This window comes from Callithrix jacchus, chromosome 7 (assembly GCF_049354715.1).
Source record: "Callithrix jacchus isolate 240 chromosome 7, calJac240_pri, whole genome shotgun sequence".
Lineage (NCBI taxonomy): Eukaryota > Metazoa > Chordata > Mammalia > Primates > Cebidae > Callithrix > Callithrix jacchus.
Window position 1 is genome coordinate 55725235 of NC_133508.1, and position 24989 is coordinate 55750223.

The window sequence follows — 24989 nt, forward strand, 5'->3', positions numbered from 1 at the left end:
ACCATGAGTCAGCAAGCAGGTGTCCTGCCAGATGGTGACATGGGCTGTGGAGTGAAGTGGAGCATGGAGGGCGGATAGGGAGTGGGAATGACGACAAGCAGAAGGGGCCTCAGGAAGGTGTCACTGAGAAGGGGATGACTGAGCAGAGGCCTGAAGCAGGTGGGGGAACCAGCCATGTGAGTGTGCTTCTAGCAGAGGAAACGGCCTGTGCAAAGGCCCTAAGCCAGGTCCATGGTTCGTGTCCCTGAGAAACAGCAAGGAGGCCAGTGCTGCTGGCGCAGAGGGGAAAGTGGGAGGAGGTGAGATCAAGGAGGTGAAAAGATTGGCCTGCTGATGGCGAGGGGCTTTGGCCTCCAGACTTCATCCCCACTTCACTGCATCCCACAGGCTGCTCTGCCCAGCCAGAATGTGGGTGAATCCCCTAACGACCCAGATCTGACAGGGAGCAGAGTCTGCATGTTGCCAGCATAAGAAAGGGCAAAAGAAGATAACTTAGCCTTTGGCCCCTAACTGGAGGCTTAATGAAGGCATCCAATGAGGAAAGAAAGGATCAGCATTAACATCCTTGTCAACACCACCACCATCAGCATCACCATCACCATTTCACCACTACCACCATCGTTATCACCACCACCACAATCACCTCTACTACGGCTACCATCACCATTACCACCATCATCACCACCACCACCACCATCACCACTACCGCCACTACCATTGACACTACCACCATCATCACCATCACCAACATCACTACTACCGCCATCAACACTACCACCATCATCACCACCACCACCATAATCACCACCACCATCACCACTACTACCACCACCATTAACACTACACCATCATTATTACCATCACCAACATCATTACTACCACCATCACTAACACTACCACCATTATCACCACCACCATCATTATCACCACCACCATCATCACCACCACCATCAACACTACTACCACTACCATTAACACTACACCATCATCACCACCACCACCATCACCACTACCACCACTACCATTGACACTACCACCATCATCACCATCACCAACATCACTACTACCACCATCATTAACACTACCACCATTATCACCACCACCATCATTATCACCACCACCATCATCACCACCACTATCAACACTACTACCACTACCATTAACACTACACCATCATCACCACCACCACCATCACCACTACCACCACTACCATTAACACTACCACCACTACCATTAACACTACCACCATCACCAGCACCAACATGATCACCACCACCACCAACATAATCACCATCACTAACACCACCACCATTGTCATCACCACCAACACCATCACTACCATCAACACCTCTTCATCCTCATCACCATCGCCACTGAGTCAGATCTAGTCTGGGTTGCACTGGAGAGCAAAGCGGACCCCTGCAGCTGACACTGAAGCCAGAAAGCTTCCCAGAGAGACTGAGTGGGCTGGGCATCTGCCCCAGAGAGAGCCAAATGGCTGTTGGTCATCAAGAAGTAGAGCTGGAAGGGCTGGAAATGGGGTTGAGTCAGGACTAGGGAGTAGCAGCAGCAGGCAAGAGTCTATCCAGGGCAGCCATCAAGCTGGCTAGGAGAAAGAGGGACTAGGGAGTCTAAGGAGTGAGAAGGCAGCTGGCAGCTGTCCGAATAGAATGTCAAAGAGGGAAAGAGGACAGCCCCTACGGGAGCCTGCTCATGAGGTGAAAAGCAGGACAGGAGTCAGTGGGGTCCAGCAGGCAGGCAAGCCTAGCCCAGTTAAACGAACATTGCCATGACACCGTCACAGCATCCCACTCTCTTGCACAGCCACAGCCACCATCACCATGACAACCAGCCTCAACACCATCTTCCCCACAGTCATAGACACTCTCACATCCCCTGATGGTCACCACCACTACCGAAGCAGAGATTGCTGCTGTCCATCAGCAGGCACTGTCCCCTGCCTCCTTCAGTGACGGAGCTCCCAAGGTTACCTGGGCATAGGGGTGCTGTTACAGGTTAGCTTCCCCTGCAAGCAGACTCCTCAGTGGCACAGGGGGAAGAAGGAAGGACTGCATCTGCCCACGTGCTTCAAAGCTTCTTGACACTTGTGAATATCCTCCCACTTCTGTGCACGAAGGTCTGGTTCGCATTAGCACCCCAGGCCCCAAGGTGGTAGGATGCAGGGCTTGGGCTCCAACCAAAAAGTGTCAGACTCCACTGGGGCCGGTCTAACTACTTACTTAACATGGAACATCAAATGGTTTGATCTGCCGATTAGGCTCACCCAGAGCTGCTAACTGGAAGCAGATGGGCCTGTCGGTTATTATATGGACAACTTGCATTTCCCACTTCCCTATAGAAGGGGAAGGCAGTGCCCTGCCCTCCTCCTCTCGCCCACCCTGCATACCCCACAGACAGCAGTGTGTCTGAGGGTCTCCTAGGGAAGCCCAGCGTGGGAGATTTGAAGCCCAGGAAGAACGGGCCTTATCTCCTGTCTTGGAGGATGAGAGGGAATGGTTGCTTCTGGGTGGGCCTGGATGGGCATCTGCCCAAGGGGTCCCAAATTCTCAGAGCATCTACAAGCTCCTGCCAGGTTTCTCCAGTGTTCATGGGCCTGCCCAGGGAGATGGATATGGTTTGGATCCGTGTCCCCCACCGCTGCCCAAATCTCATGTTGAAGTGTTATCCTCAGTGTTGGAAGTGGGGCCTGGGGGGAAGTGACTGGATCACAGAGGCAGATTTCTCATGAATTATTTAGTGCCACACCCTTGGTGCTCTCCTCGAGATAGTGAGTGAGTTCTCAAGAGATCTGGTCATTTAAAAGTGCGTGGCACCTCCCCACTCTCTCTCTGCCCCTGCCCCCACCCTGTGAGATGCCTCGCTCCCCCTTTGCCTCCTGCCATGCGTGATTGGAAGCTTTCTGAGGGCTCCCCAGAAGCAGAAGCTGCTATGCTTCGTATTCAGCCTGCAGAACTGTGAACAAATTAAACCTCTTTTCTTTATAAATTACCCAGTCTCAGGTATTTCTTTGTAGCAGTGAAAGAATAAACTCACAGAGATCTTTATAAACCAGACCAGCACAGGCCACTGGACTGGATCCCAGTCCTGCATTGAGGCAGGGACATGGTAGGAATGACTTCAGGGTGTCACTCTTGGGTGGCACAAACACAGTCCCCCAAAACACCCAAAAGCCTTCTCAGCTAACCGCTGCCCAGACAAGGACCTGCCCACCCCATCTCACTCCCACGGCCAGCCAGTCACCGAAACTACCAAGACCACTGATGTGGCACAGCCGCCACTGGCCAGTGCCAGGCCACCATCCTCACTCACCTGGGTCCAGTGGCAGACTCCAAGGGGTCTCCATGCCTCCTCCCTCAGACCCCTTGAGCCCACTTCCCACATCGCCATCTCCTCTTTCCAAAACACCTTCAAGATTCTACCCTAGGAAAAAGTCCAGATTCCTTAGAATCAGTGCAGCTAACAGGCAGGGAGTTCTTATGCGCATGCCAGGCATCCCTGCTGGGAGCTCCCCAGTAGCCCTGGGAGGGTGGTGCTGGCATCACACAGAAGGGAAGGGCAGCACAGAACACCCCATCACACAGAAGAGAAGGGCAGCACAGAGGGGTGAGGGCCCCAGCCAGAGCAGCACAGCCTGGCAGTCTGACAGTCTCTCTCTCTCTCTCTATCTATCTCTCTATCTCTGTCTCTCCCCCTTTCTCCCTTCTCTTATTTCCTCTGAGTTGCTCCCTTTGTCTTTGATATGGTTTGGCTGTGTCCCTACCCAAATCTTATCTTGAATTATAACCCCCATAATCCCCAAGTGGCATGGGAAGGACCCAGTGAGAGGTAAGTGAATCATGGGGAGAAGTTTTCCTCATACTGTTCTCATCATGGTGAATAAGTCTCTCGAGATCTGATGGTTTTATAAAGGCCAGTTCCTCTTGCTTGCCACCGTGTAAGACGTGCCTTTGCTCCTCCTTCACCTTCCGCCATGATCATGAGGCCTCCCCAGCCATGTGGAACTGTGAGTCTGTTAAATCTCTTTTCTTTATAAATTACCTAGTCTCACGTATGTCCTTGTAGCAGCATGAAAACAGACTAATGCACTCTCCTTCCCTTTTTTCTCACTCCTTCATCCTCCTTCCCTTCCTCTCTCCCACCTCTCTCCTCTCTCTACTCCTCTCTTTCTCTTTTTTCTCTCTTCTCTCCCTCTTCCGTTCTATACCCCCCTCCCTTTTCTGTCTGCCCCTCCATCTCCCTCCCTCCTTCTCCCCTCTCTTTCCCCACTCTCTTTCCCTCTATTTGCCCCTACCCTCTCCCTCTCCCCCTCTCTCTCCTTGTCTCCCTGTCTTCCCCTCCCCTAGTTCACCCACTTTCTCTCCAGCTCCAGCTTCACTAGCCCTCACTCTGTTTTTCTGGCCTTCTGGGTCTCCCTGCACTGGGCTCTTGCCCAAGTTGCTCCTGTCTGGTGCACCCCTGGTGATGCCCTCCCTTGCTTGGCTCACAGTGATCCATTCTTCAGGCCTCTGCTTGACACCTGAATGCTCAGGGAGCCTTTCTCCACCTCCCAAGGCAAGAAGCACTCTCTTGGTGTCTCTGTAGCACCATAAGCCACCCCATCACAGATGATCGCATGGTGTTGTGAGCATCTGCCTGGTCTCCTGAGTCCTCCACTAGAATGTGAGCTGCTTGGGAACAGGAACTATGCTCCTGGGTGCTGTACTCTCAGTGCTACACAGGGCCTGACTCCTTAGTAGTGCTCAATAGCCATGTGCTAAGTGAATGAGTGAATGAGAAAGAATGAATGAGTGAATGAGGTATTGGCTTCCAAACCTCCCCTTGCTCACAGACTCACCCTGTCCATTACCTTCCCTACTTCCTGGCATACTGCAAGTTCTCCTGGCTTCTAACCTCATGATCCATTAAAGTTCTGTTTCATTCATTCATTCACTCATTCTTTCTTTCAAACAGCACCTACTGGCCGGGCGTGGTGGCTCACACCTGCAATCCCAGCACCCTGGGAGGCCGAGGTCAGGAGTTCAAGACCAGCCTGGCCAACATGGCGAAACCCTGTCTCTACTAAAAATACAAAACTTAGCCTGGCATGGTGGCACACACCTGTAATCCCAGCTACTCAGGAGGCTGAGGCAGGAGAATTGCTCCAACCCAGGAGGCAGAGATTGCAGTGAGCCAAGATCATACCAATGCTCTCCAGCCTGGGCAATAGAATGAGACTCTGTCTCAAAAAAAAAAAAAAAAAAAACCACCCAGCACCTACTGAGCACCTTTCTGTGCCAAGTGCTCTTCCAGCTTCTTGAGACACATCTGCGAACCAAACGGACAAAACTCGCTGCCTTCAGGGAGTTTGCCATATATTGGGAGAGATCAAGACAGAAAGTGAACCATACAATGTGTTTGAAAGCGGAAAAGTGTTAAGGAAATGAGTGAAGCAGAAAGAGAAAATAAATGAGGGAGCAAGCCATGTGCCTATCTGGGGAAGAGGATTTCAAGAAGAGAGAATGGCTAGTGGAAAGGCCCTGGGGCAGAATCATGGCATCTTCAGGGATGGTGAGGAGGCCAGTGTGGCTGCAGACGGGTGTGGGAGGCAAGAGGAGGCCGCAGAGAGGTCACAGAGGTAGAGGGGAGCCTGTGGGTCTGACACACACTTCAGGATTTTGGATCTTCAGGTCAGTGAGTTGGGGAGCCTTGGGGAGTGCAGAGTAGAGAAGGAACATGAACGAATTCAGAGTTTTAAAAGTCCACTCCCGACTCTAGAGAGCAAGGGTGAAGCCAGAGATGGCAATTTGGGCTTAACTAGGTTTAAGGTATATTTTGAAGGTAGAGCAGATAGTTTTGCTGATGCTGTTAACAGAAAAACCAGACTCTGTCAAATATCGTAAAGAGGTTTATTCTGAGCCAATATGAATGACCACAGCCTGGGAACACGCAGTTACAAGGAGTCCTGAGGAAGTGTCTCCGAGGCGGTCGGATTACAGTTTGGTTTTACACATTTCAGGGATGCTGGGGTTACAAGCAAAGCGATACATCAGTACATGGAAGGTATACATTGATTTGGCCCCAAAAGGCAGAATATCTTGAAGTGGGGGCTTATCATAGGTAGATTCAGAGATTCTTTAATCCACAATTGGTAAAAGGAAGAAAACTTTGTCTAAAAAGTTTGAGTTAGCAGAAAGGAATGTTTAAGTTAAGATAAAGATGCTGTAGGCCAGGCGTGGTGGTTCACGCCTGTAATCCTGGCATTTTGGGAGGCTGAAGTGAGCAGATCACTTGAGGTCAGGAGTTCAAAACCAGCCTGGCCAAGATAGAGAAACCCCGTCTCTACTGAAAATACAAAAAATCAGCTGGGTATAGTGGTGCATGCCTGTAATCCCAGCTACTTGGGAGGCTGAGGCAGGAGAATTGCTTGAACCCAGGAGGCGGAGGTTGTGGTGAGTTAAGGTTGTGATGAGCTGAGATCACGCCATTGCACTCCAGCCTGAGAAACAAGAGGAAAACTCTGTCTCAAAAAAAAAAAAAAAGATGAGGATGCTGTATCAGAGTCAGCCACGCTATGGCCTATTGAGCGAGATCAATGGCCTGCAGGCTGACCTAGCCCTTCCCTGTCACGCCTTTAGGTCTTGCTTATAACTTGGTATCCTACTGCCACAACGGGTATTTTGTCTGTCTTATGTATGACGTTGATTTTACCATGAATGCTGGTCAGTGGTGCCTAAACCCCAAAACAGAAGGGATGTAACGAGGCATCTGACTTCCCTTCGCCTCATGGCCTAGAACCCAGTTTTTAAGGTTCCCCTGGTCCCCTTGGCCAAGAGGGGGTCCTTTCAGCCAATGGAGGACTTGGGATTTTATTTTTAGTTTACCATAAGGTATGGGATGGGAGAGAAACGGAGTGAAGAATGACTCTGAGGTTTCTGGTCTGAATAATGGAAAGGCCACCCATGAGTTCTGACCACACCCTCCTCCTTATCTGTGAGGCTCAGCTCCAGCCTCTGCATTCCCCTTGTCATTCTCTCGGTCGCCCTCTGCAGCCCCAGCCACTGGAGGAAATGCCAGCACATTTCACCTGGCCTGGAGCCAGGCCGCCAGGTCCCCAAAAAGGACACTCCCACCAGGTCAGTGCCAGCTCTGCAAATGGCCCCAGATATTGCCCTGCCCAGCCAACAAGTGCTCAAGGCTTCAAGCAGCAATGCGTTGCAGGTGACCACAACAGGTGAGAAAAGAGCTTCACAGAGAACACGGCTGACCCTCTCCTGCATGAAGTCCCAGACCAGAAAGACAGCAGCCAAGTCCCAGGCATTAGGACCAACAGGGATGAAACTCAAGAGGCTATAGGAGCAGAGAATCCCCTCCTCCCTAAAGCAGGAAAGTCTCCCCAGGGGAGGAGGCATTTGACCCCAGCCCTGAAGGATAAATGCAAGTTTCCCATAGGGCAATCAAGAAGGAACATTTTGAGCAAAGGTGTGAAACCAGGAACATGTTTGGGGATAGTCAGGAGTCCACTGGAGCCACTGGGAGATGAGGCTGGGAAGGTGAGCAGGATTCAGATTTTATGAGGCTTTCCACGGCACACAAAGGAGGTCAGGCATGACCATCCAGGAAGCCCTCACTCAATGCTGTTGTGGATAAGCTTTTGGAAACTGCGACTTTAAATGAAAGGACTTACAGCAGGTCATCAGATAATGTTGTTTTGTTATAATATTGATGAGAACAAAATATTGGTTTTATTATATGCCTTGTCTTTGTGTTGAAAGTCACAGTTTCCAAGAATGTACAACAACGTTAAGTGAGGACGTACTGCCCAAGCACTGGGGAGCCATAGGTTTCTGAGGCAGGCGGGCTCCTGACGGCGACTGTTTAGAAGACATTACTCAGGTGGCCAGAGACTGTGGATCTGGGCAGGAATGTAAGGGCCAAAGAGGAAAGATCGAAAGGTGATCAAAGAGAGACACTTGCAAATCAGAGTGTGCCCAGAGGAGAGGACCAGGATGGTGGCCAAAATCAGGTCCTCAGAGCACCTGGGGACCTTCAGACCAAAGAAGAGGTGACCTGAGAACACAATTGCTGTAACCTCTCCCAATTTCCCCTTGAGCCCAAATCCCAGCTCCCTGACTTAAGAGCTGGATGGCCCTAGGCAACTTAATCAGCATCTCTGAGCTTCAGTTTCCTTTACAGTAGTACAGGGATGCTTTGGGTGGCAGAGGACAGAAAATCCAACTCAAGCTATCTTAAGCAATAAGGGATATTAACTGACTCAGGAAATGCAAGGTTTCAGAGGCAGGGCTGCCATCAGGTGAGATCCAGTCGCTCATAAAGAGTTTCAAGGGCTGAGTTTTTCCATCTTTCCTCTTTGCCTTCTATAAGTTCCAGCCTTCCCCTGAGGCTGACTTGCCTTGCGATCCCACAGGAACTGCCCCAGCTCTTGGGTCTAGGGCCTTGCAAGTTCCTATAGAAAGCAGCTTGGTTCTAGCCAAAGTTCTAAGAGTCTCTCTGATTGGACAAACCAAGGTCATGTGTCCACCTCTGAGCCAATCACTGCAGACTGGGAAGAACAGCGCTGATTGACTTGGCCTGCTGCACCCCTCGGAGCCAGGAGATGAACTCCTCTAACTTGGAACCATACAGGGACTGCTGGGCAGAGCAGAAGGATGGGGTCTGGGAGGCACTGGCCCATGTCCACCAACGTCACTGGTACCCATGGGGCGTGGTCACTGTGGGGACTGGAGATAATGTGTGAAAAGTACCTGGCACACAGTAGGTGCTCCTTGAAAAGCAATTCTTTTTGTTATTGTATGTAAAAGACATCATGAGAAAGAGGAATTCAATTTTCTGGGAAAGGAGATAAGATCTTGCTCTGTCATTCAGGCTGGAATGCAGTGGCACAATCATTGCTCACTGTAGCCTCTAACTCCTGCACTCAAGAGATCCTCCTGCCTCAGCTTCTTAAGTAACTGGGACTACAGGCACGCACCACCATGCCCAGCTAATTTTTATTTTTGTAGAGATGGGGTCTTGCTACATTGCCCAGGCTGATCTCAAACTCCTGGCCTCAAGCAATCTTCCTACATTGGCTTCCCAAACTGCTGAGATTACAGGCATGAGCCACCATGCTTAGGCTAGAAATTAGATTTAATTCACGATCCCAAAGGATGAAACTAGTGTCCATAAACAGAAATCCCAGGGAGTCAGGTTTTGATTCAAGCTAAGAATAAGTTTCTGATAACTAGAGTTGTCCTCGGTGAGGCTCCCGTCACTGGAGGGAACGCTAAAGGCTCAAGATCCCAGCCTCAGGGCTGCTCTAGGAGGTGTGGAGCAGAGGCCCTCTGAGGTCAGTGGGATTCCAGGATTCTCTTCGCTCATGGTGGTCCAAGAGGCAGAACCAAGAAATGAGGTGATTATCTCTTTAAAAAAATATTAAAGCAATGCATCAGAAGCATGCAAGAAAAGAGAATTAACAGCTTAAAACTCCCTGAGCCTCTGACAATCTGGTCCCAAGGGCAAGGGGGATGGGATACAGCCGCACCCAGGGACGGATCATGCAGGGTGGCTCCCCGAAAGCTTGGGACTGGAGTGGGCCTCAGTCAAGGCTCTGGGCTCCCCTGGGAAGTGAGTGGAGGAGACAGAGAGGAACATTCTAGAAAGACCTTGACCATCTATCCTTGGGGTCTGTGCCCAGCAGTCTCCAGCCCACAAGGCCAGGCCAGCACTGGGGACTGTGGGAAGAGGACCGAGCCGCAGAGGACGCTGGTCACGGTGGCCAGAGAGGGGCAGGATGGCATCCCAGGTGACCCAGGGGAGGGATAAACCAGCATGTGCACAGGATGCTGGGAGTAGCCACCCAGGGAGGACAAGGTCCAGACACCAGACACCCAGGGCCAGACCCCCCTGCATCTGGCCCTAGCCGTCCTTTGAAGCTGAGTTCTCAAAGCCTGGCCACTCTCGGCCACATGCTCCTCCTGGAACTGCCTGGGCTTCCTTCCATCCCGCCTTTCCTCCTGCTGGCCCCACCTGTCCCTCCCCCACACATCCAAACTTCCAGCCTTCCAACACTTCCGTGTCTTTCAAGGCTCTTTCCAAATGCTAGCTTCTCCCAAAGACTTTCCTGGTCACTGCACCCACCAGCCACCTCCCTAACATCTGAATCCCCTGCCATAGCACAGCTCCTTGACAAGGGAGCCCGAGCCTTCCCCCATGCACTGCAGTGGGGACAGCTTCCCAGGCCAGGCCACCTGGATATCACCCCATAAAGGACAGTGGCTCCGGGAGTGGGCTCTGGGGAGAGGAAGCGGGTGCTCAGACAAGCTTTGTGACTCTGGGTAAGCTCTATGACTTCTTTGAGTTCTTCCCCCGCCTTCGGCCCACCATCTATAAAATAAGGAGCATAATTGCACATATCCAATAGAGTTTTGCGAGGAGTATGTGGACTCAGTAGTAAAATTCTTAGCCAGGGACATGGCAACAAATGTAAGCTGTTGTCCACATCGAAGTCAATGTGGCGGCCTAAAGTCACACAGCCTGGAAGTGGCACTACTGGGATTGAGACTGAGGTCTGATTCCACATGTTCTTTCTCAAGGGACTTCTGAAAACGGGAAGGAAGCGCATTCATTTCACCCAAGGGAGGTTTATTCACAAGCATTTGGGAAGCATGCTATGCGTGGCCAGCCCTGCGAGATAACCCAGGGATCTGGGCCCGAGCTCTTCAGGAATAAGGAAAGGGAACCGATACGTGAGACAGCTGGCGAATGGAGCCACGGCTGCACTATCCGAGCTCACGGGCTGACCGGCAGGCCCCACCAGCCCACACCAACCCCCCCCCAGCCCAGCCCAGCGCCCCACAGGGCTTCCCTTGGCCTTGAACTTGAGTGAAGGGAATGAGCTGCAACCCACAGATGCCCACTGTGACCGCCAGATGGCAGCTGTAGGCTGCTAAATCAGACTGTCCTTGAAAACCAATAGGTCACCTTGGGTGGTTTTTTTCTAGAAGAAGGTGGCAGTGCCTGGCAATTAAAATTGGTCAAGGGAAAGGAACTAAGTGGATGTTTTAAGGCATCCATCACTAAGTGGGCAAAAATGGCCCTGATGCAGAGAACCTCCAGAAACTGCTAAGTTAGAAACCAGGGCAAGGTGGGAAAAGTTGGGGATGGCTTCCCTGCCTCCCTCTGGAGTTGAACCAGCAAGACCCCCAGCTTCCGCCTCCCAATGCCGAGGCCCTCCCTCCTGGACGCCCCTGGGCGGCACTAGTCCCGCCTCATGGTGTAACCCTGGATCATGCTGTTGAAGTAGGCTGGTGTGTTGCGCTCCGGGTAGAAGAGGATCATGTAGCACTTGGGGCCGAAGTAGCCCAGACTGATTGCCAGGAGGTTGAACACGGTGACCAAGAGGTCCACGATGGTGACCAGCACTCCATCGTAGACAGACATGAAGGTGCAGAGGGAGACGGACGAGGTGAAATAGAAGGTCATGCTGAAGGTGATGAACTTGGCCTCGTTGTAGTTGGTGGGCAGCTCCTTGCCCATGTAGGCGAAGCTGAATCCCACCACCGAGAGCAGCAGGTCCAGGCTGGTGTTGAACAGCAGACTGTTGCGGTAGTTGGGGTTGCAGGAAATGATCATGATCTTGGGGTCATCGGTGTCAGCGCGGGTGGTGGGGTTGAGGCCCGTAGCCAGCAAACTGATCACCACAGTGACCACCTTGAGTGCCGTGATAAATGCCACAGAGACGTAGGAACCCTGGTAGCGGACCCAGTAGCTATAGGCGCGCGGGAAGCGGCTGGCCATCTTGAAGACGCAGACGATCTGGAAGGAGCGCATGGTGATGCAGGAGATGCAGATGGTGAAGCAGACGGGGAAGAGGGCCTGGCGACAGAGGCAGGTGGTGACCTTGGGCGGCCCCACGTACACCGGGACCACCATGTACGCCACCAGCAGCAGTGTCAGCATCAGGAAGCACATCGGGCCTCCAGCCGAGCGAACCATGGGCGTATGGAAGTGCCTCCAGAATATCACCAGGATGGCCAGGGTGCTGAGGAAGCCCAGGGCGGCCAGCAGGGCCACAGCAATGGTGGGTGCCTCGTGCCATTCCAGGAAAGACAGCCGCCGCTTGAAGCAGGAGGTCTCACTCTGGTGGGACCACTCGTTACTCAGGCAGGCCTGGCAATCATATTCATCTGCAAAAACCCACAGCGACTCCCATTAGCCAAGCCCATCTTCCAAGCACCTGCATCCTCCCAGTCCTGCACAGACCCAGGCCCCAAGGATGGAGAGAGAGCGCCAGGGGAGAGAGTACCAGGGGCAACCCTGGCATTCACAGCAAATGCTCCTCGAGTCTCTTATGTGCATTGGCTCATCAAATCCTCACACAACCACACTTCACCAATGAGGAAACAAGGCTTAATTAGGTGAACTAATTTGCCCAAAGTCACAAAGCCAGTAAATCAGAGAGGCAGGATTTGAACCCAGGTCTTATTGACCCAGAGCCCATTACCTATAGTTCCTCCCTTCCAAGACCTCACCCTCTGGTGTGAGAGGCATTTAACCACTTACTCAAAGAATGCATTCAATACGTGTTTTTCTGAGCACCATCCATTATATTAGGCACCTGGGGTGGAAGTCCACAGAGAGATGGATAAAACCCAGCCCTTGCCTCCCAGCTATTGACTGACTGAGAGGAGGGCCAATGAAATCATTCCACAAACTTGCTCACCACCTCCTCTGTGCTCTGTGGTCTGCTAGACACATAGTAAATACTTGTGTTTGGTAAATGTCATCATCTGTTTAGTTTACACTAGTGAAGTCATAAAAAAACTGAGCTCCAACTCTGAACTGTGCCAAACACTAACGTGGACAGAAATGACGTTGTCTGTACCTTCCTAGAGTGTTCTATGGGGAGAAATGATCTTCTCATCAAGGAAGTCATTCGACAAGCACCCGCTGAGCAACGGTGCTGTGCTGTGCACTATGCTAGGCACTTGGGAAGCCAGAGGGATAAATGAGTTAGTGTCTTCCCTGTCTGCCAGAAACTTTCCTCCTATTGCAAGCACCATTCATCCATTCATTCATTCATCATCCACTGGATGTTCCCTGGCCTGACTCCCTGGGCCCTGGGCTGCATGTGTGCGGAATGCACTCAGCTGCAGCCTTGCTTGGGGCAATGTTGTTCCTTCTCCCTCTCTCTCTGAAGCAGCCTGTGTGGAGGATTTCACTCTATGCCAGGTTTTGGGAGGATGTAAGAGGAATCAGATATGGCCTTTGGACACTCACACCCCCCTGAGAGAGACTCCAGAGACTCCAGGAGTGGGGCAGGAGCGGGGCAGGGGCAGGGCAGGAGTGCTAGGCCTCCAATCATACTTGCAGTCTGATTGAGGAAGGTGCCGGGAAGGCAGTCAATGCACTCGAAACAGCAGGTGTGGATGCCCACGGGCTTCTTCTTCTGCCCTGACTGGCACCTCTTGGAACACATGGACACAGGGATCTGGAGGGAGGAGGGCAGAAGACCTTGAGTCCTCTTTTCCCACATTCTGGGGTCCTCCTCCTCTCTGCAACCAGGAGCACGTTCAGGGGAGAAAGCCTAATCCCTGCCTGGGAGGGGAAAAGGGGCTGGAAATGCCGCTAGAACCAGACCTTTGTAAAGACTCTTAGTTTTGCCTGCCCAAGACTTAATCCACCTTCCTCTGGTAATAGTACCCCACTGTTGAGTCAAAGATTTTCTGAGGTTGCTGGGAGTCTAGAGGAAACCCTGGGGCTGCTGCAGCTATCTTGTCATGAAAAAGACAACATGGCCGAGGAAGGATCTGAGAGATGGAGAGAGTGAGACCCTGGATCCATCTGTGCCTGAAGCCTCACTGTTTACCTGTAGAGTTTTCAGTTATATGAAGCAATAAATTAACTCCTACTGATCATTCCTCATTTGTTTGTTTTTTGAGACAGAGTCTTGCTTTGTCACTTAGTTGGAGTACAGTGGCACAATCTTGGCTCACTGCAGGTTCAAGCAATTCTCCTACCTCAGCCTCCCAAGTGGTTGGGATGATAGGTGCATGCCATCACACTCAGCTAATTTTTTGTTGTTGTTGTTGTTGTTGTTGTTGTATTTTTAGTAGAGACAGCGTTTCGCTCTGTTGGCCAGGCTGGTCTCAAAGTCCTGACATCAGGTGGTCCACCCACCTCGGTGATCCACAGGCCTCCCGAAGTGCTGGGATTACAGGCATGAGCCACTGCACTGACCCTGATCATTACTCTTAATGATAATTGCTTACATCATTTTCTGTCACTTGCAACCAATACTTAATTCATACAGCCTTTCTGGAAGGGCAGAGACTTTTCTCATTCAGGTGAACAAGAGCAGGCAGGCAGCAATCCTATCTATTGCTTTTACTTCTTTATTTCCAGAACATAGAAGAGGACCCAGCACAAAGGAGGCCTGCAATCATGGCGTATTAAACAAATGAATGAATTACATGGAGAGGAAATGATAAAAGCAATGGGAAGAGGGTGGAGGAGGATGGCACAATTGGAAAGATGGAGGATCTGGGCCCGGCTAGAGTCAGGATGCATGGGGAGGTGGTGGGAAAGCCACATTCCAAAAGCCCCTCTATGGCACACTAACAACGCCAGGGCAGTGGGAGGGAACCACAGCTCTCCAGCTGGCAAGTGGCCTTGTAAGATTTGGGTTTTATAAAAATCGTTCTGAGGACCCATTAGGTGAGTGTTGCATGAGCACACATAAGAAGGGCCAAGGGCCCAGCTGAGGGCAGTGCCTAAGCCCTGTCTCTGGCCCCTCTAAGGTCCTCTGCTTTCAGGTTCCTCCCTGTAGTCCCTCTTGTCCGCATCCATCAGGGGTGTTTCCAGATGTCACATGCCCCTCTCTGAAACTTCTTCATAGAAGAACCTCCATGACTTTCCATCGGCCAGAATAAAGCATCTTATCCTCTGCCAGGCTTTCTAGGCCCTGGTCTTCTCTGCTGTGTGTGTGATTACACACATGTGCAGGAAGGTGCACACCAATACACACACACACACACACACACACACACACATCCCTTATCCAGACCTGCTTCCCACCACTCCCTTGCCAGATATCCTGTCTGCCACCTTTCCCTAAATCATCAAATTAATCCTACCTTATGTCCCTGGAATCTCATCCTGCTGTTCATTCATTCAAAAAGTTATTGAGCACATATAGTGCCAGGCACTAGGAACATAGCAGTGAACCAAAGGAGGCAGAGTCGCGTTTCAAAGGAATTAGTATTTTCATGGGGAAAGAGAGATGATGACAAACGTATAAATACATGATGTGATGGATGGTGAGAAATACTGCTAAGAAAAATAAAGCAGTACAGAAAGGGTGGACAATGCTGTGGAAGTGGATCGCACTTTCAACTGGGGTGGGCAAGAAAGGCCTTGCTGAGCAGGTGATGTTGGAGGAGAGACCTAAGGCTGGAAGGGAGTACATCATAAAGATATCTCTCCAGGCAGAGGGAACAGCATGTGTAAGAAACTTGGTACAGTTGAGGAAGAGCCAGGCCAGTGGGGTTTGGGATGGGCAAAAGGGAGAGGGGCAGGTCAGCTCAAAGAGGTGGAGTCAAAATACTCTGGTGTTTGCTCTGAGTACATGAGAAGCTACTGGAGGATTCCAGGCAGAGGAGTGAAAGGATCTGACTTCATTTTAACAGCATCACCTTATTTTCTGTGTTGAGTATAGACTGCAAGATACAAAGGCAGAAGCAAGAGATGAGGTAAGATGTTATTTATTTCCCCAGGTGAGACATGGCCATGGTTCTGACTAAAGAGATAGCAATGGAGGTGAGAAGCAGTCAGATTCTGGATGTAATCTGGAAGTAGACTGGATGAGATTTCCTGCTGGATTGGATGAGGAAGGAAGGAGTCAAGGATGATGCCAGTGTTTTTGGTTTAAACAAGGGTGTTGCCTTCTGTTGATATGGGAGGACCTTGGGGGAGCAGGTTTGAGTAGGCAAATGAATATGTAAATCGAACTTTAGGGGAGAAGTCCAGTATGAAGATACAGAACTGAGAATTATAAATATGTGGATAATATTTCATGTCAAGTAGACAGAGAAGAGGATAAATCTAATGTCTGAGCCATGGCATCCTCCAAGGTTGAAAATAAGGAAGTGAGGGGGAAATGGAAAAGGAGATTTAGGAGTGGTCATGGGTGTGGGAGAACATAAAGAATGGCTCAAAGTCCACTTCTCTTTGTGTCCAAAGAGAAGTGATCCGTTGTGTCAAATGTTATTTATTTAGGGTAGCCACCATGGAAACTACTGGACTGGAAACACACAGACACTGGTGACCTTGACAGAAGCAATTTCAGAAGAGTATTGTGGATAAAAGCCTCCTTGGAGTGGGTGCAGAGAGATCAGGGGACTGCCAGTTTCCAGTCTAGCACGTAAGGAGCTTGGAAATCATCACTCTCATCCTCAAAACAACCAAAAAGCTGAACAAACTGAAAATTAACAATTCTTCTTAGATCCATCATGGAATCAGGGTCACAGAGAAAACTGCAGCCCCCAAAACTAGAGAGTGAGGTGGATACAGAAAGTGTTCAGAATACATGACTCTAGGGCACTAGGAGTAGAAAATGCCACTGAAGATAACAAATGGTAAGAAAACTGAAAGAGAAAATGACTAACTGCTGGAGACTAAGTGTGGACTAGCTTAGAGACAAACATTTCTGGGGCATAGCCTTAGGGGTGCCCCTAATATTGTCATAAGTTTAACCTCCAGGAGCCCCATAGGTTTTGTGGTGGGGGGAAATTGTAGAAAAAATAAAAACCTCATGCTTCTAGCAGGGATATAAGGAAAGGAGCCATTTTGAAATATGCTCAGAGCATTCTGGTCTCCTTAACAAGCCTTTCCTCAAGGGAAACTATTTTACCAGAACCCAACTGATACGAATTTTACCAGAACTTAACTGACATGGGAAAAGAGAAATTCCCAACTCCAGCCCTCTCTAGCCTTCTTGTCTTACCTAAGGGGGTGCGGTGAGAAGCACTTATGAAGGCCACAGTTCTGGGGCACAGGCTCACTAAAAAAGATTGAGACCTAATCATAGGATTACACAGCACTTCCCCTCTACCTTAACACCACATCAATCAAGGGATACAGCTGAAAGAACTGCAAGGCTCAGAGTGCATTTAAGAAGGAATATCTAGGGAAACCCAAAGATGAAATGGGAAACAAAAAAGGACACTAGAGAAAATTTTGGCCTCTGACACCATTGCTATTTATTTATAGCAAATAGTAAATATAATTTAACTCCAAATAAACATAAAATCTCATACTAAAAATTTATTTACCTCAATTTCTTTTACCCAATACATCATGTCTGGCTTTCAGCAAAAACTTAAAAGCCATGCTAAAAGGCAAAAAAATATAGTCTGAAGAGACAAAATAAGCATCAGAACCAGATTCAGATATGGCAGATATGTTGGAATTATCCAATGGGAAATTTTAAATAACTGATTAATTTTCTAAGGGCTCTAACTGAAAAAAGTGAACAACATGCAAGAAAAGGTAAAAAATGTAATCAGACAAATTGAAATTCTAAGAAAGAACAAAAAGGAAATGCTAGAAATAAAAAACAAGCAAACAACAGAAATGGAGAATGCCTTTGATGTGATCACCAATAGGCTGGATACAACTGAGAAAAGAATCACTGAGCTTGATGATATGTCAGTAGGAACTTCCCCAACTATAAAGCAAAGAAAAACAACAACAACAGTAAAAGACCAGGTACTGTGGCTCATGCCTGCAATCCCAGCACTTTGGGAGGCCAAGGTGGGTGGATCACTTCAGACCAGGAGCTTGAGACCAGCCTAGCCAACATGGCAAAACCCCACCTCTACCAAAAATACAAAAATTAGTTGGGCATGGTGACACATGCCTGTAATCCCAGCTACTTGGGAGGCTGAGGCACAAGAATTGCTTGAACCCAGGAGGCGGAGGTTGCAATGAGCTGAGATCACACTACTGCACTCCAGCCTGGGCAAGAGAGGGAAACTGTCTCAAAAGAGAAGGAAGGAGGGAGGGAGGAGGGAGGGAGAGAGGAAGAAAGAAGGAAGGAAGGAAGGAAGGAAGGAAGGAAGGAAGGAAGGGAGGGAGGGAGGGAGGGAGGGAGGGAGGGAGGGAGGGAGGGAGGGAGGGAAAGAAAAGAAGAAAGAAAGAAAGGAAGGAAGGTAAAAAAAAATCCAAGGACTATAGACAATTTCAAAGGTGTAACATACACATAATGAGACTATCAGAAGAAGTAGAAAAAGAAAAAAGAACAGTGGAAATATTTGAAGTAATCATGGCTGAATATTTTCCAAAATTAAAGACAGACACCAATCCACAGTTCCAGAAAGCTCAGAAAACACTAAGCAGGATAAACTATACCTAGGTTTATCAAATAAACTATACCTAGGCATACCATATTCTTGCTCCAAATAACAAACATGCATGAAAGAATGAAGCAAATAACAAAGAATGAAACCAGAAAGGGAAAAATACCAACAAAAACGGTTACTAGAGGAAAAGAAGGACATTTTATAATGATAAAAGGTCAATTCATTAAGAAGATATCATAAAAATAAATGTATATCCCCCTAAGAAAACAGCCTAAAATATATTAAGCAAAAACCATCAGAATCAAATAAAGAAATGAGTAATTTAACATGTAATCTTTAACAATAGGTGGAAACTTCTGTACTCTACTATCAATAATGCACAGAATTAAACAGAAGATCAACAAAGAAATAGAAAACTTGAACAACACTATAAACCAATTATATTAATCCATTTTCACACTGCTGTGAAGAAATACCTGGGACTGGGTAATTTATTAAGAAAAAGGGGCTTCATAGACTCACAGTTCCACGTGGCTGGGGAGGCCTCACAATCATGGTGGAAGGTGAAGGAGGAGCAAAAGCACATCTTACATGGCAACAGGCAAGAGAGTGTGTGCAGGGGAACTGTCCTTTATAAAATCATCAGATCTCATGAGACTTATTCACTATTACAAGAACAGAATGGAAAAACCTGCCCCCATAATTCAATTACCTCCCACTGGATTCCTCCCATGACACATAGGGATTATGGGAGCTACAATTCAAGATGAGACTTGGGTGGGGACACAGCCAAACCATACCACCAACTAAACCTAACAGACATCTATAGAACACTACTTAACAACAATAGAATACACATTTTTCTCAAGTGCATGTGAAACGTTCTCCAGGACAGACCATAAGTTAGGCCATAGAACAAGTTTTAATAAACTTAAAAGGACTGAAATGATAACAAGTATGTTCTCTAACAACAATGGAATGAAATAGAAATCAATAACAGAAAGAAATTTGTGAAATTCATAGATATGTGGAAATTAAAAAACATAACCTTCAAAAACAATAGTCAGAGTAATATTCACGAGGGAAATCAGAAAATACTTTGAGATTAATGAAAATAAAAACACAGCATAACCTCGCAAAAAGACAAACAATATATGATTCTACTTATATAAGGTATCTAAAGTAGTCAAACTCATAGAAACAGAAAGTAGAAGGATGGTTACCAGAGGCTGGAGGAAGGGAGAAATAAGGAGTTGTTCAATAGGAATAGAGTTAAAATTTTGCAAAATGAAAAATTTCTAGAGATCTGTTGCACAAAAATGTGAATATACTTCGCACTACTGAATTGTATGCTTAAAAATAGGTAAGTTGGTAATGTTATATGTTTTTTATAACAAATATTTAAAAATTTTAAAACATACCAAAATTAATGGGGTACAATGAAAACAATACTTGAGGAAAATTTATAATTAAAAACATATGTATTAAAAAAGAAGAAAGATGTGACATCACTAACACTATCTTATCAAATCACTAACATTCACTATCTTATCACAGAGTTTGCTCTTTCACTCTCGATCTCAATGTGGTCCATGTGAAACTCGTTCATCTTGGCATTCTGCAGAATATGAAGCTGGTCTATGATATTAATGATACCATGGTAATTGGACCTGGTTAGTAGGAAGTAGCAAGTACTTTTACATCCAAGTAAGACCTATGAATGCCAGAGGGTCAGAGATAAACCTTACAAAGATTCAAAACTTGGGGTGGGGGGTGCTCTCACATTGGTGATGTTTCTAGAAGGCCAATGGCACGGATAATGCCAGGACAACCATTCTAACATGATAGACAAGTCATCCACCCTACATCTGCTACCATGAAAGTACGGCACCTTGTGAACTTCTTTAGATTTGGGGGACAACATAAATTGCTCCTGGAAATACTGCTCCAACCCATTTATCAGGTGATTCAGAAGGCTTTCAGTTTCAGGGCAGACAGTAACAGGCCCAGAGAATGGCTCTGAAGAAGGCCCTGGCTTCCGTGTAAGCGATCCTGCCACTGGGGCCATACGATCAAGGACATCTGATGACGTTTGAGTTATCTATGCTTATAAGAATTGGCAAGCCCAAAGAGAGAGATGCAACAATGCCAAGTCTTCTACAACAACACCCTACTCTCTATTTAAAAATCAACTCTTGGAGTCCTCCTGGGCCATCGTGGAAACTGAGTATCTGATGCCAGGACATCAAGTGACTATCAGATTCACAGAGTCTTACAAAGAGGCAGGAATAAAAGCAAATCTTCATATAAGGGAAATGGTATCCAAGAAATGCCAGTGGCTCCAAGTAAATTTCCTAAATCAATTATTGTGACACCTGTATCTATTTCTGTTGTAACAAATGCCTCTCCCTCAAATCACACCTAAGACCTCATGGAGAGATTCTTTATGACAAATAATTAGAGAAGAACATTCAGGAATGATTCCCAAGTAGGCTGGCTTGATATATTAATGTGAGTTGACAGTGGACTGCTGCCATACTAAGCTTTTTTTTCAGTGCTAATCTTGAAGGATGGTAATGATGGAAGATACTGTTTGTATGTAGAGATGCAAGCAGGGCACTTGGTTGTTTGCTTTGTATGGCTAGACAGATATCCTGAAGAATGGATATTCCTGAGCTCCTGGACAATATGGAATGGCTTGGCTAGAAAGAGCAAAGAGTGGAAGAATGGAGACAAGGTTGCTTGGGGAAAGGTATATGCATGGATCCTTGAGAGTCAGCACAAAGCAAGAAGATCTATGTCTCATGTTAATACAAACCGGAGAACAAAGACAGAGTAATAGAAACCAGATTGAAAGACTGACTTGTCTCGGCTGGGCACCGTGGCTTATGCTTGTCATCCCAGCACTTTGGGAGGCTGAGGTGGGCAGATCACTTGAGGTCAGGAGTTCCAGACCAACCTGAACAACATGGCGAAAGCCTGTCCCTACTGAAAACACAAAAGTTAGCCAGGTGTGGTGGTACACTCCTGTAATCCCAGCTCCCTGAGAGGCTGAAGCAGGAGAATCACTTGAGCCCCGGTTGTAGAGGTTGCAGTGAGCCAGGATTGCACCACTGCACTCCAGCCTGGGTGACAGAGGGAGACTCTGTCTCAAGAAAAAAAAAAAGAAGAAGAAGAAGATTGATTTGTCCAATGGAGGTCTCTTGGCTTCTGTTCTCAGCCACCCCAAGGCCTGCACAGACTGGCCATGATATCAGGGATGGAGACTACAGGTAGGAACCCAAAACTGAGCTTCCTTTCATCATGGCCAACCTAGCTACTGCCACTGCTGAACACTTAACCTTCCAGCAACAGCAACAGAGACTGATGCTGAGCCCTTGACTCGGCACAGTTCTTAAAAAAGACCAGCCAACCAACTGCCAAAAGATCTATTACATCATATCCTTTCCTCTCTGGAAGAAGCAGTGTTTCAACCTCATAAGAATTTTCCTGCCGGGCACAGTGGCTCACGCCTGTAATCCAAGAACTTTGGAGGCCAAGGCGGGTGGATCACCTGAGGTCGGGAGTTCAAGACCAGCCTGACCAACATGGTGAAACCCTGTCTTTAAAAAAAGAAAAAAAGAATTTTCCTTCCCTGATTTCAGTGCAGCATCACCAACTGAGGGCTTACAGGGTAAATGATTTACTGATGCCGGATACCATATCAAAGGGGTGTGACATGGGCATGTGACCACAGGCTCCACTGGTCCTGATATATACCACATTATCCAAAAGTATCCTATCTAACCAGGTGATGAGATGACATACTAAAAGCTCAGCTAAGGTACCACCTTCGGGACCTCCTGCAAGGTGGGACACTGCCCTTTACGATGAAGTATAGACATTGAATGAATGGCTGGTGTATAGTGTTGTGGCCCCAACAGCTAGAGTATGTGTATCCAGCAACTTGAAAGCTTGGCTACATGCAATATTATTCTCATGGGCTCATTGGAGAAGCATTGGTGCTTCTCCTCTCTACAATCTTAGACTATGCTGGAATAGAGGTTCTGGTCCCCAAAGAGGGAATACTTCTACCAGCAGGCACTGTAGGGCTCTATGATTACCACATGGTCATTTTGGGGTCCTCATGCCAGTGAATGAAAAGGCCAAGAAAGGAAGAGGCAACTGACCTGGATTCTTGGGTAGAGCTGGCATGGTTGCTACACGAGTGGAGTAGGAAGGAGTAGGTCTGGCACACAAGGACTCACCAGGCAACCCTGGGTGCTTTGATCCCAGTGCACCTGCTGGTGGCAATCTGCAGCAGGCATAGCCCATCAAGGTAAGGCAACTAAGGGCCCAGACACCTTGGGGAGGAAGGTCTGGATCACCCCCAAGGCAAGTGACTGACAGCAGCCAAATGCTGGCTGAGAATGAAGGAATCCAGAAGGTGAATGTCAGTGACAACCTCGGGCTGTGGCTAAGTCCACCAAGCTCCCTTTCTGTAGAGACTGAGTTGGCTGATGCTCTGAAAAGTCTATGAGTCCCCAGGCTCAAGCAAAGCCAGAGTGGAACAAGAAATGGACCTCTCTGTGGAACAATAAAATACCCACTGTTTATTCCAGCCATTGCTGCAGCCACCAATTTCAAGCAAGTACCACCTGTCAGTACCTGGCCTTGGCGACACAGCTCTGTCTTGTATTCTGCCCTGAGGCTGTAGTATGAGATGCCCATAGGAGGATTCTGGAGCTAACACCCTATAGGGCAATCCCTGACCACCAGGTAATGGGAGTCAGTGGATTACCTTTTACTTCCTCTGGGAGACAGTGCTAGGGTGGCTCTTCAGGAGGTCCCAGTAAGATTGAGCTCCAGTTGCTCACAGTCGTGTCTGGCTTGAGGACGTTTTCTTGGACCAACTTTCCCTCTTCCCTGTGGAACTCTCCCCAGTCCCCCACTCTTGTTCCTGTCCATGTGTCATGTCCTGGAATAAATCTTCTGCACATAAACCTTTGACTCAGGCTCTGCTTTCTGGGAGAAACCCAAGCTAAGACAGTGCTATGGACTGAACTGTATCCTGCTTGAAGTTCTAATCCCCAGGACCTCAGAAAGTAACCTTATTCAGAAATAAGGCCATTGCAGATATAATTAGTTAAGATGAGGTCATCCTGGAGGAGGCTGAGTCCCTAATCTCATATGAGTGATGTTCTTGCAAAAGGGATGAATTTGGAGACAGACACATGGTGAATACCATGTGAAAGCAGAGATGGGGTCTGATATGGTTAGGATCTGTGTCCCCACCCAAATCTCATGTCTAACTAGTCCCCAGTGTTGGAGCTGAGTCCTGGTTGGAGGTGACTGGATCATGGAGACAGAGTTCTCAAGAATGGTATACTACTATCGTCTTGGCACCCTCCTCCTGATCATGAGGGAGTTTTGTGAGATCTGGTCCTTTAAATGTGCATGGTACCTCCTTCTTCACTCTCTCTTACTGCTCCAGCCATATGACAAGCTGGCTCCCCCTTTGCCTCCCGCCATGACTGTATGTTTCCTAAGGCCTCGCTGCAAGCCAAGCAGATGCCAGCATCATGCTTCCTGTACAGCCTGCAGAACTGTGTGCTCATTCAACCTCTTTTCTCTATAAATCACCCAGTCTCTGGTATTTCTTTGTAACAATTCAAGAATGGATGAATATAGGTGATGCATCTACAGTGAAGGAGCACCAAAGAGTGCCAGCAAACCACCAGAAGCTGGGAGAAAGACCTGGAACAGACTATCACACAGCTCTCAGATGGAGCCAACCCTGCTGACACCTTGGTCTTGGACTTCCAGCCTCCAGAACTATGAGACAATAAATTTCATTTGTTTAAAAGCTCCATACCAACCCCAGTTTGTGATACTTTGCTATGGCAGTCCCAGGAAGCTAATGCAGACACCACACTAACTTACTCCACAAAAATCCCCAAGGCACTCAAGAACTCACAGCATCAGGTACCTCTGCAGCTGAAGATAGAGTATGCTGTGGGGGAGTGGAGGGGAGTGGAGGGTAGAGGATGCAGGCTATTAGCAAAAGAGAGTGATGAAGGCTCTTCCAGAAACTTTTAGATCCCTAGATCCCCTCCCCAACTCCACAAGGCAGGTCTCTATCCCTTCCCACTCCAGCAGAATTCTGATGGTGTATTCTCTAAAGAGAGTAAAACAATGGATCTTTAGACTGACAGATGTCAGACTCAGTTGAAGGCATAGCTACCATACTAAAACACGAGTATCCGATGACAGGCTGTTATGAGTCTATTTTCACGTTGCTGATAAAGACATACCAAGACTGGACAATTTAAAAAAGAAAAAGGTTTAAAGGACCTACAGTTCCATGTGGCAGGGGAGGCCTCACAATCATGGTGGAAGGCAAGGAGAAGCAAGTCATGTCTCATATGGATGGCATCAGGCAGAGAGAGCTTGCGCAGGGAAACTCCCATTTTTCAAACCATCAGATCTCATGAGACTTACCCACTATCAGGATAACAGCACAGGAAAGACCCACCAGCACAATTCAAGTATCTCCCACCAAGTCCCTCCCACATGTGGGGAATATGGGAGCTGCAAAATGAGATTTGGGTGGGGACACAGCCAAGCCATATCACAGGCTTTAGCCTGAAT

The 24989-nt window shown here is 48.1% G+C and overlaps 1 protein-coding gene across 3 annotated transcripts in view; it reads right to left on the bottom strand.

Annotated features, from left to right (window-relative positions):
- Positions 1–5892: 5892 nt before the first annotated feature.
- TAS1R2 (taste 1 receptor member 2) overlaps positions 5893–24989 on the bottom strand; it is a 38459-nt gene continuing 19362 nt past the window's right edge. For all 3 annotated transcript variants that reach the window (XM_017974375.4, XM_017974376.4, XM_002750356.6), the window contains 2 exons: positions 13366–13489; positions 5893–12185 (listed from right to left, as the gene is read on the bottom strand). In XM_017974375.4, coding sequence (XP_017829864.3) covers positions 11257–12185; positions 13366–13489 — 1053 coding nt within the window. In that variant the 3' untranslated portion in view covers positions 5893–11256. The remainder of the gene's footprint in view (positions 12186–13365; positions 13490–24989) is intronic.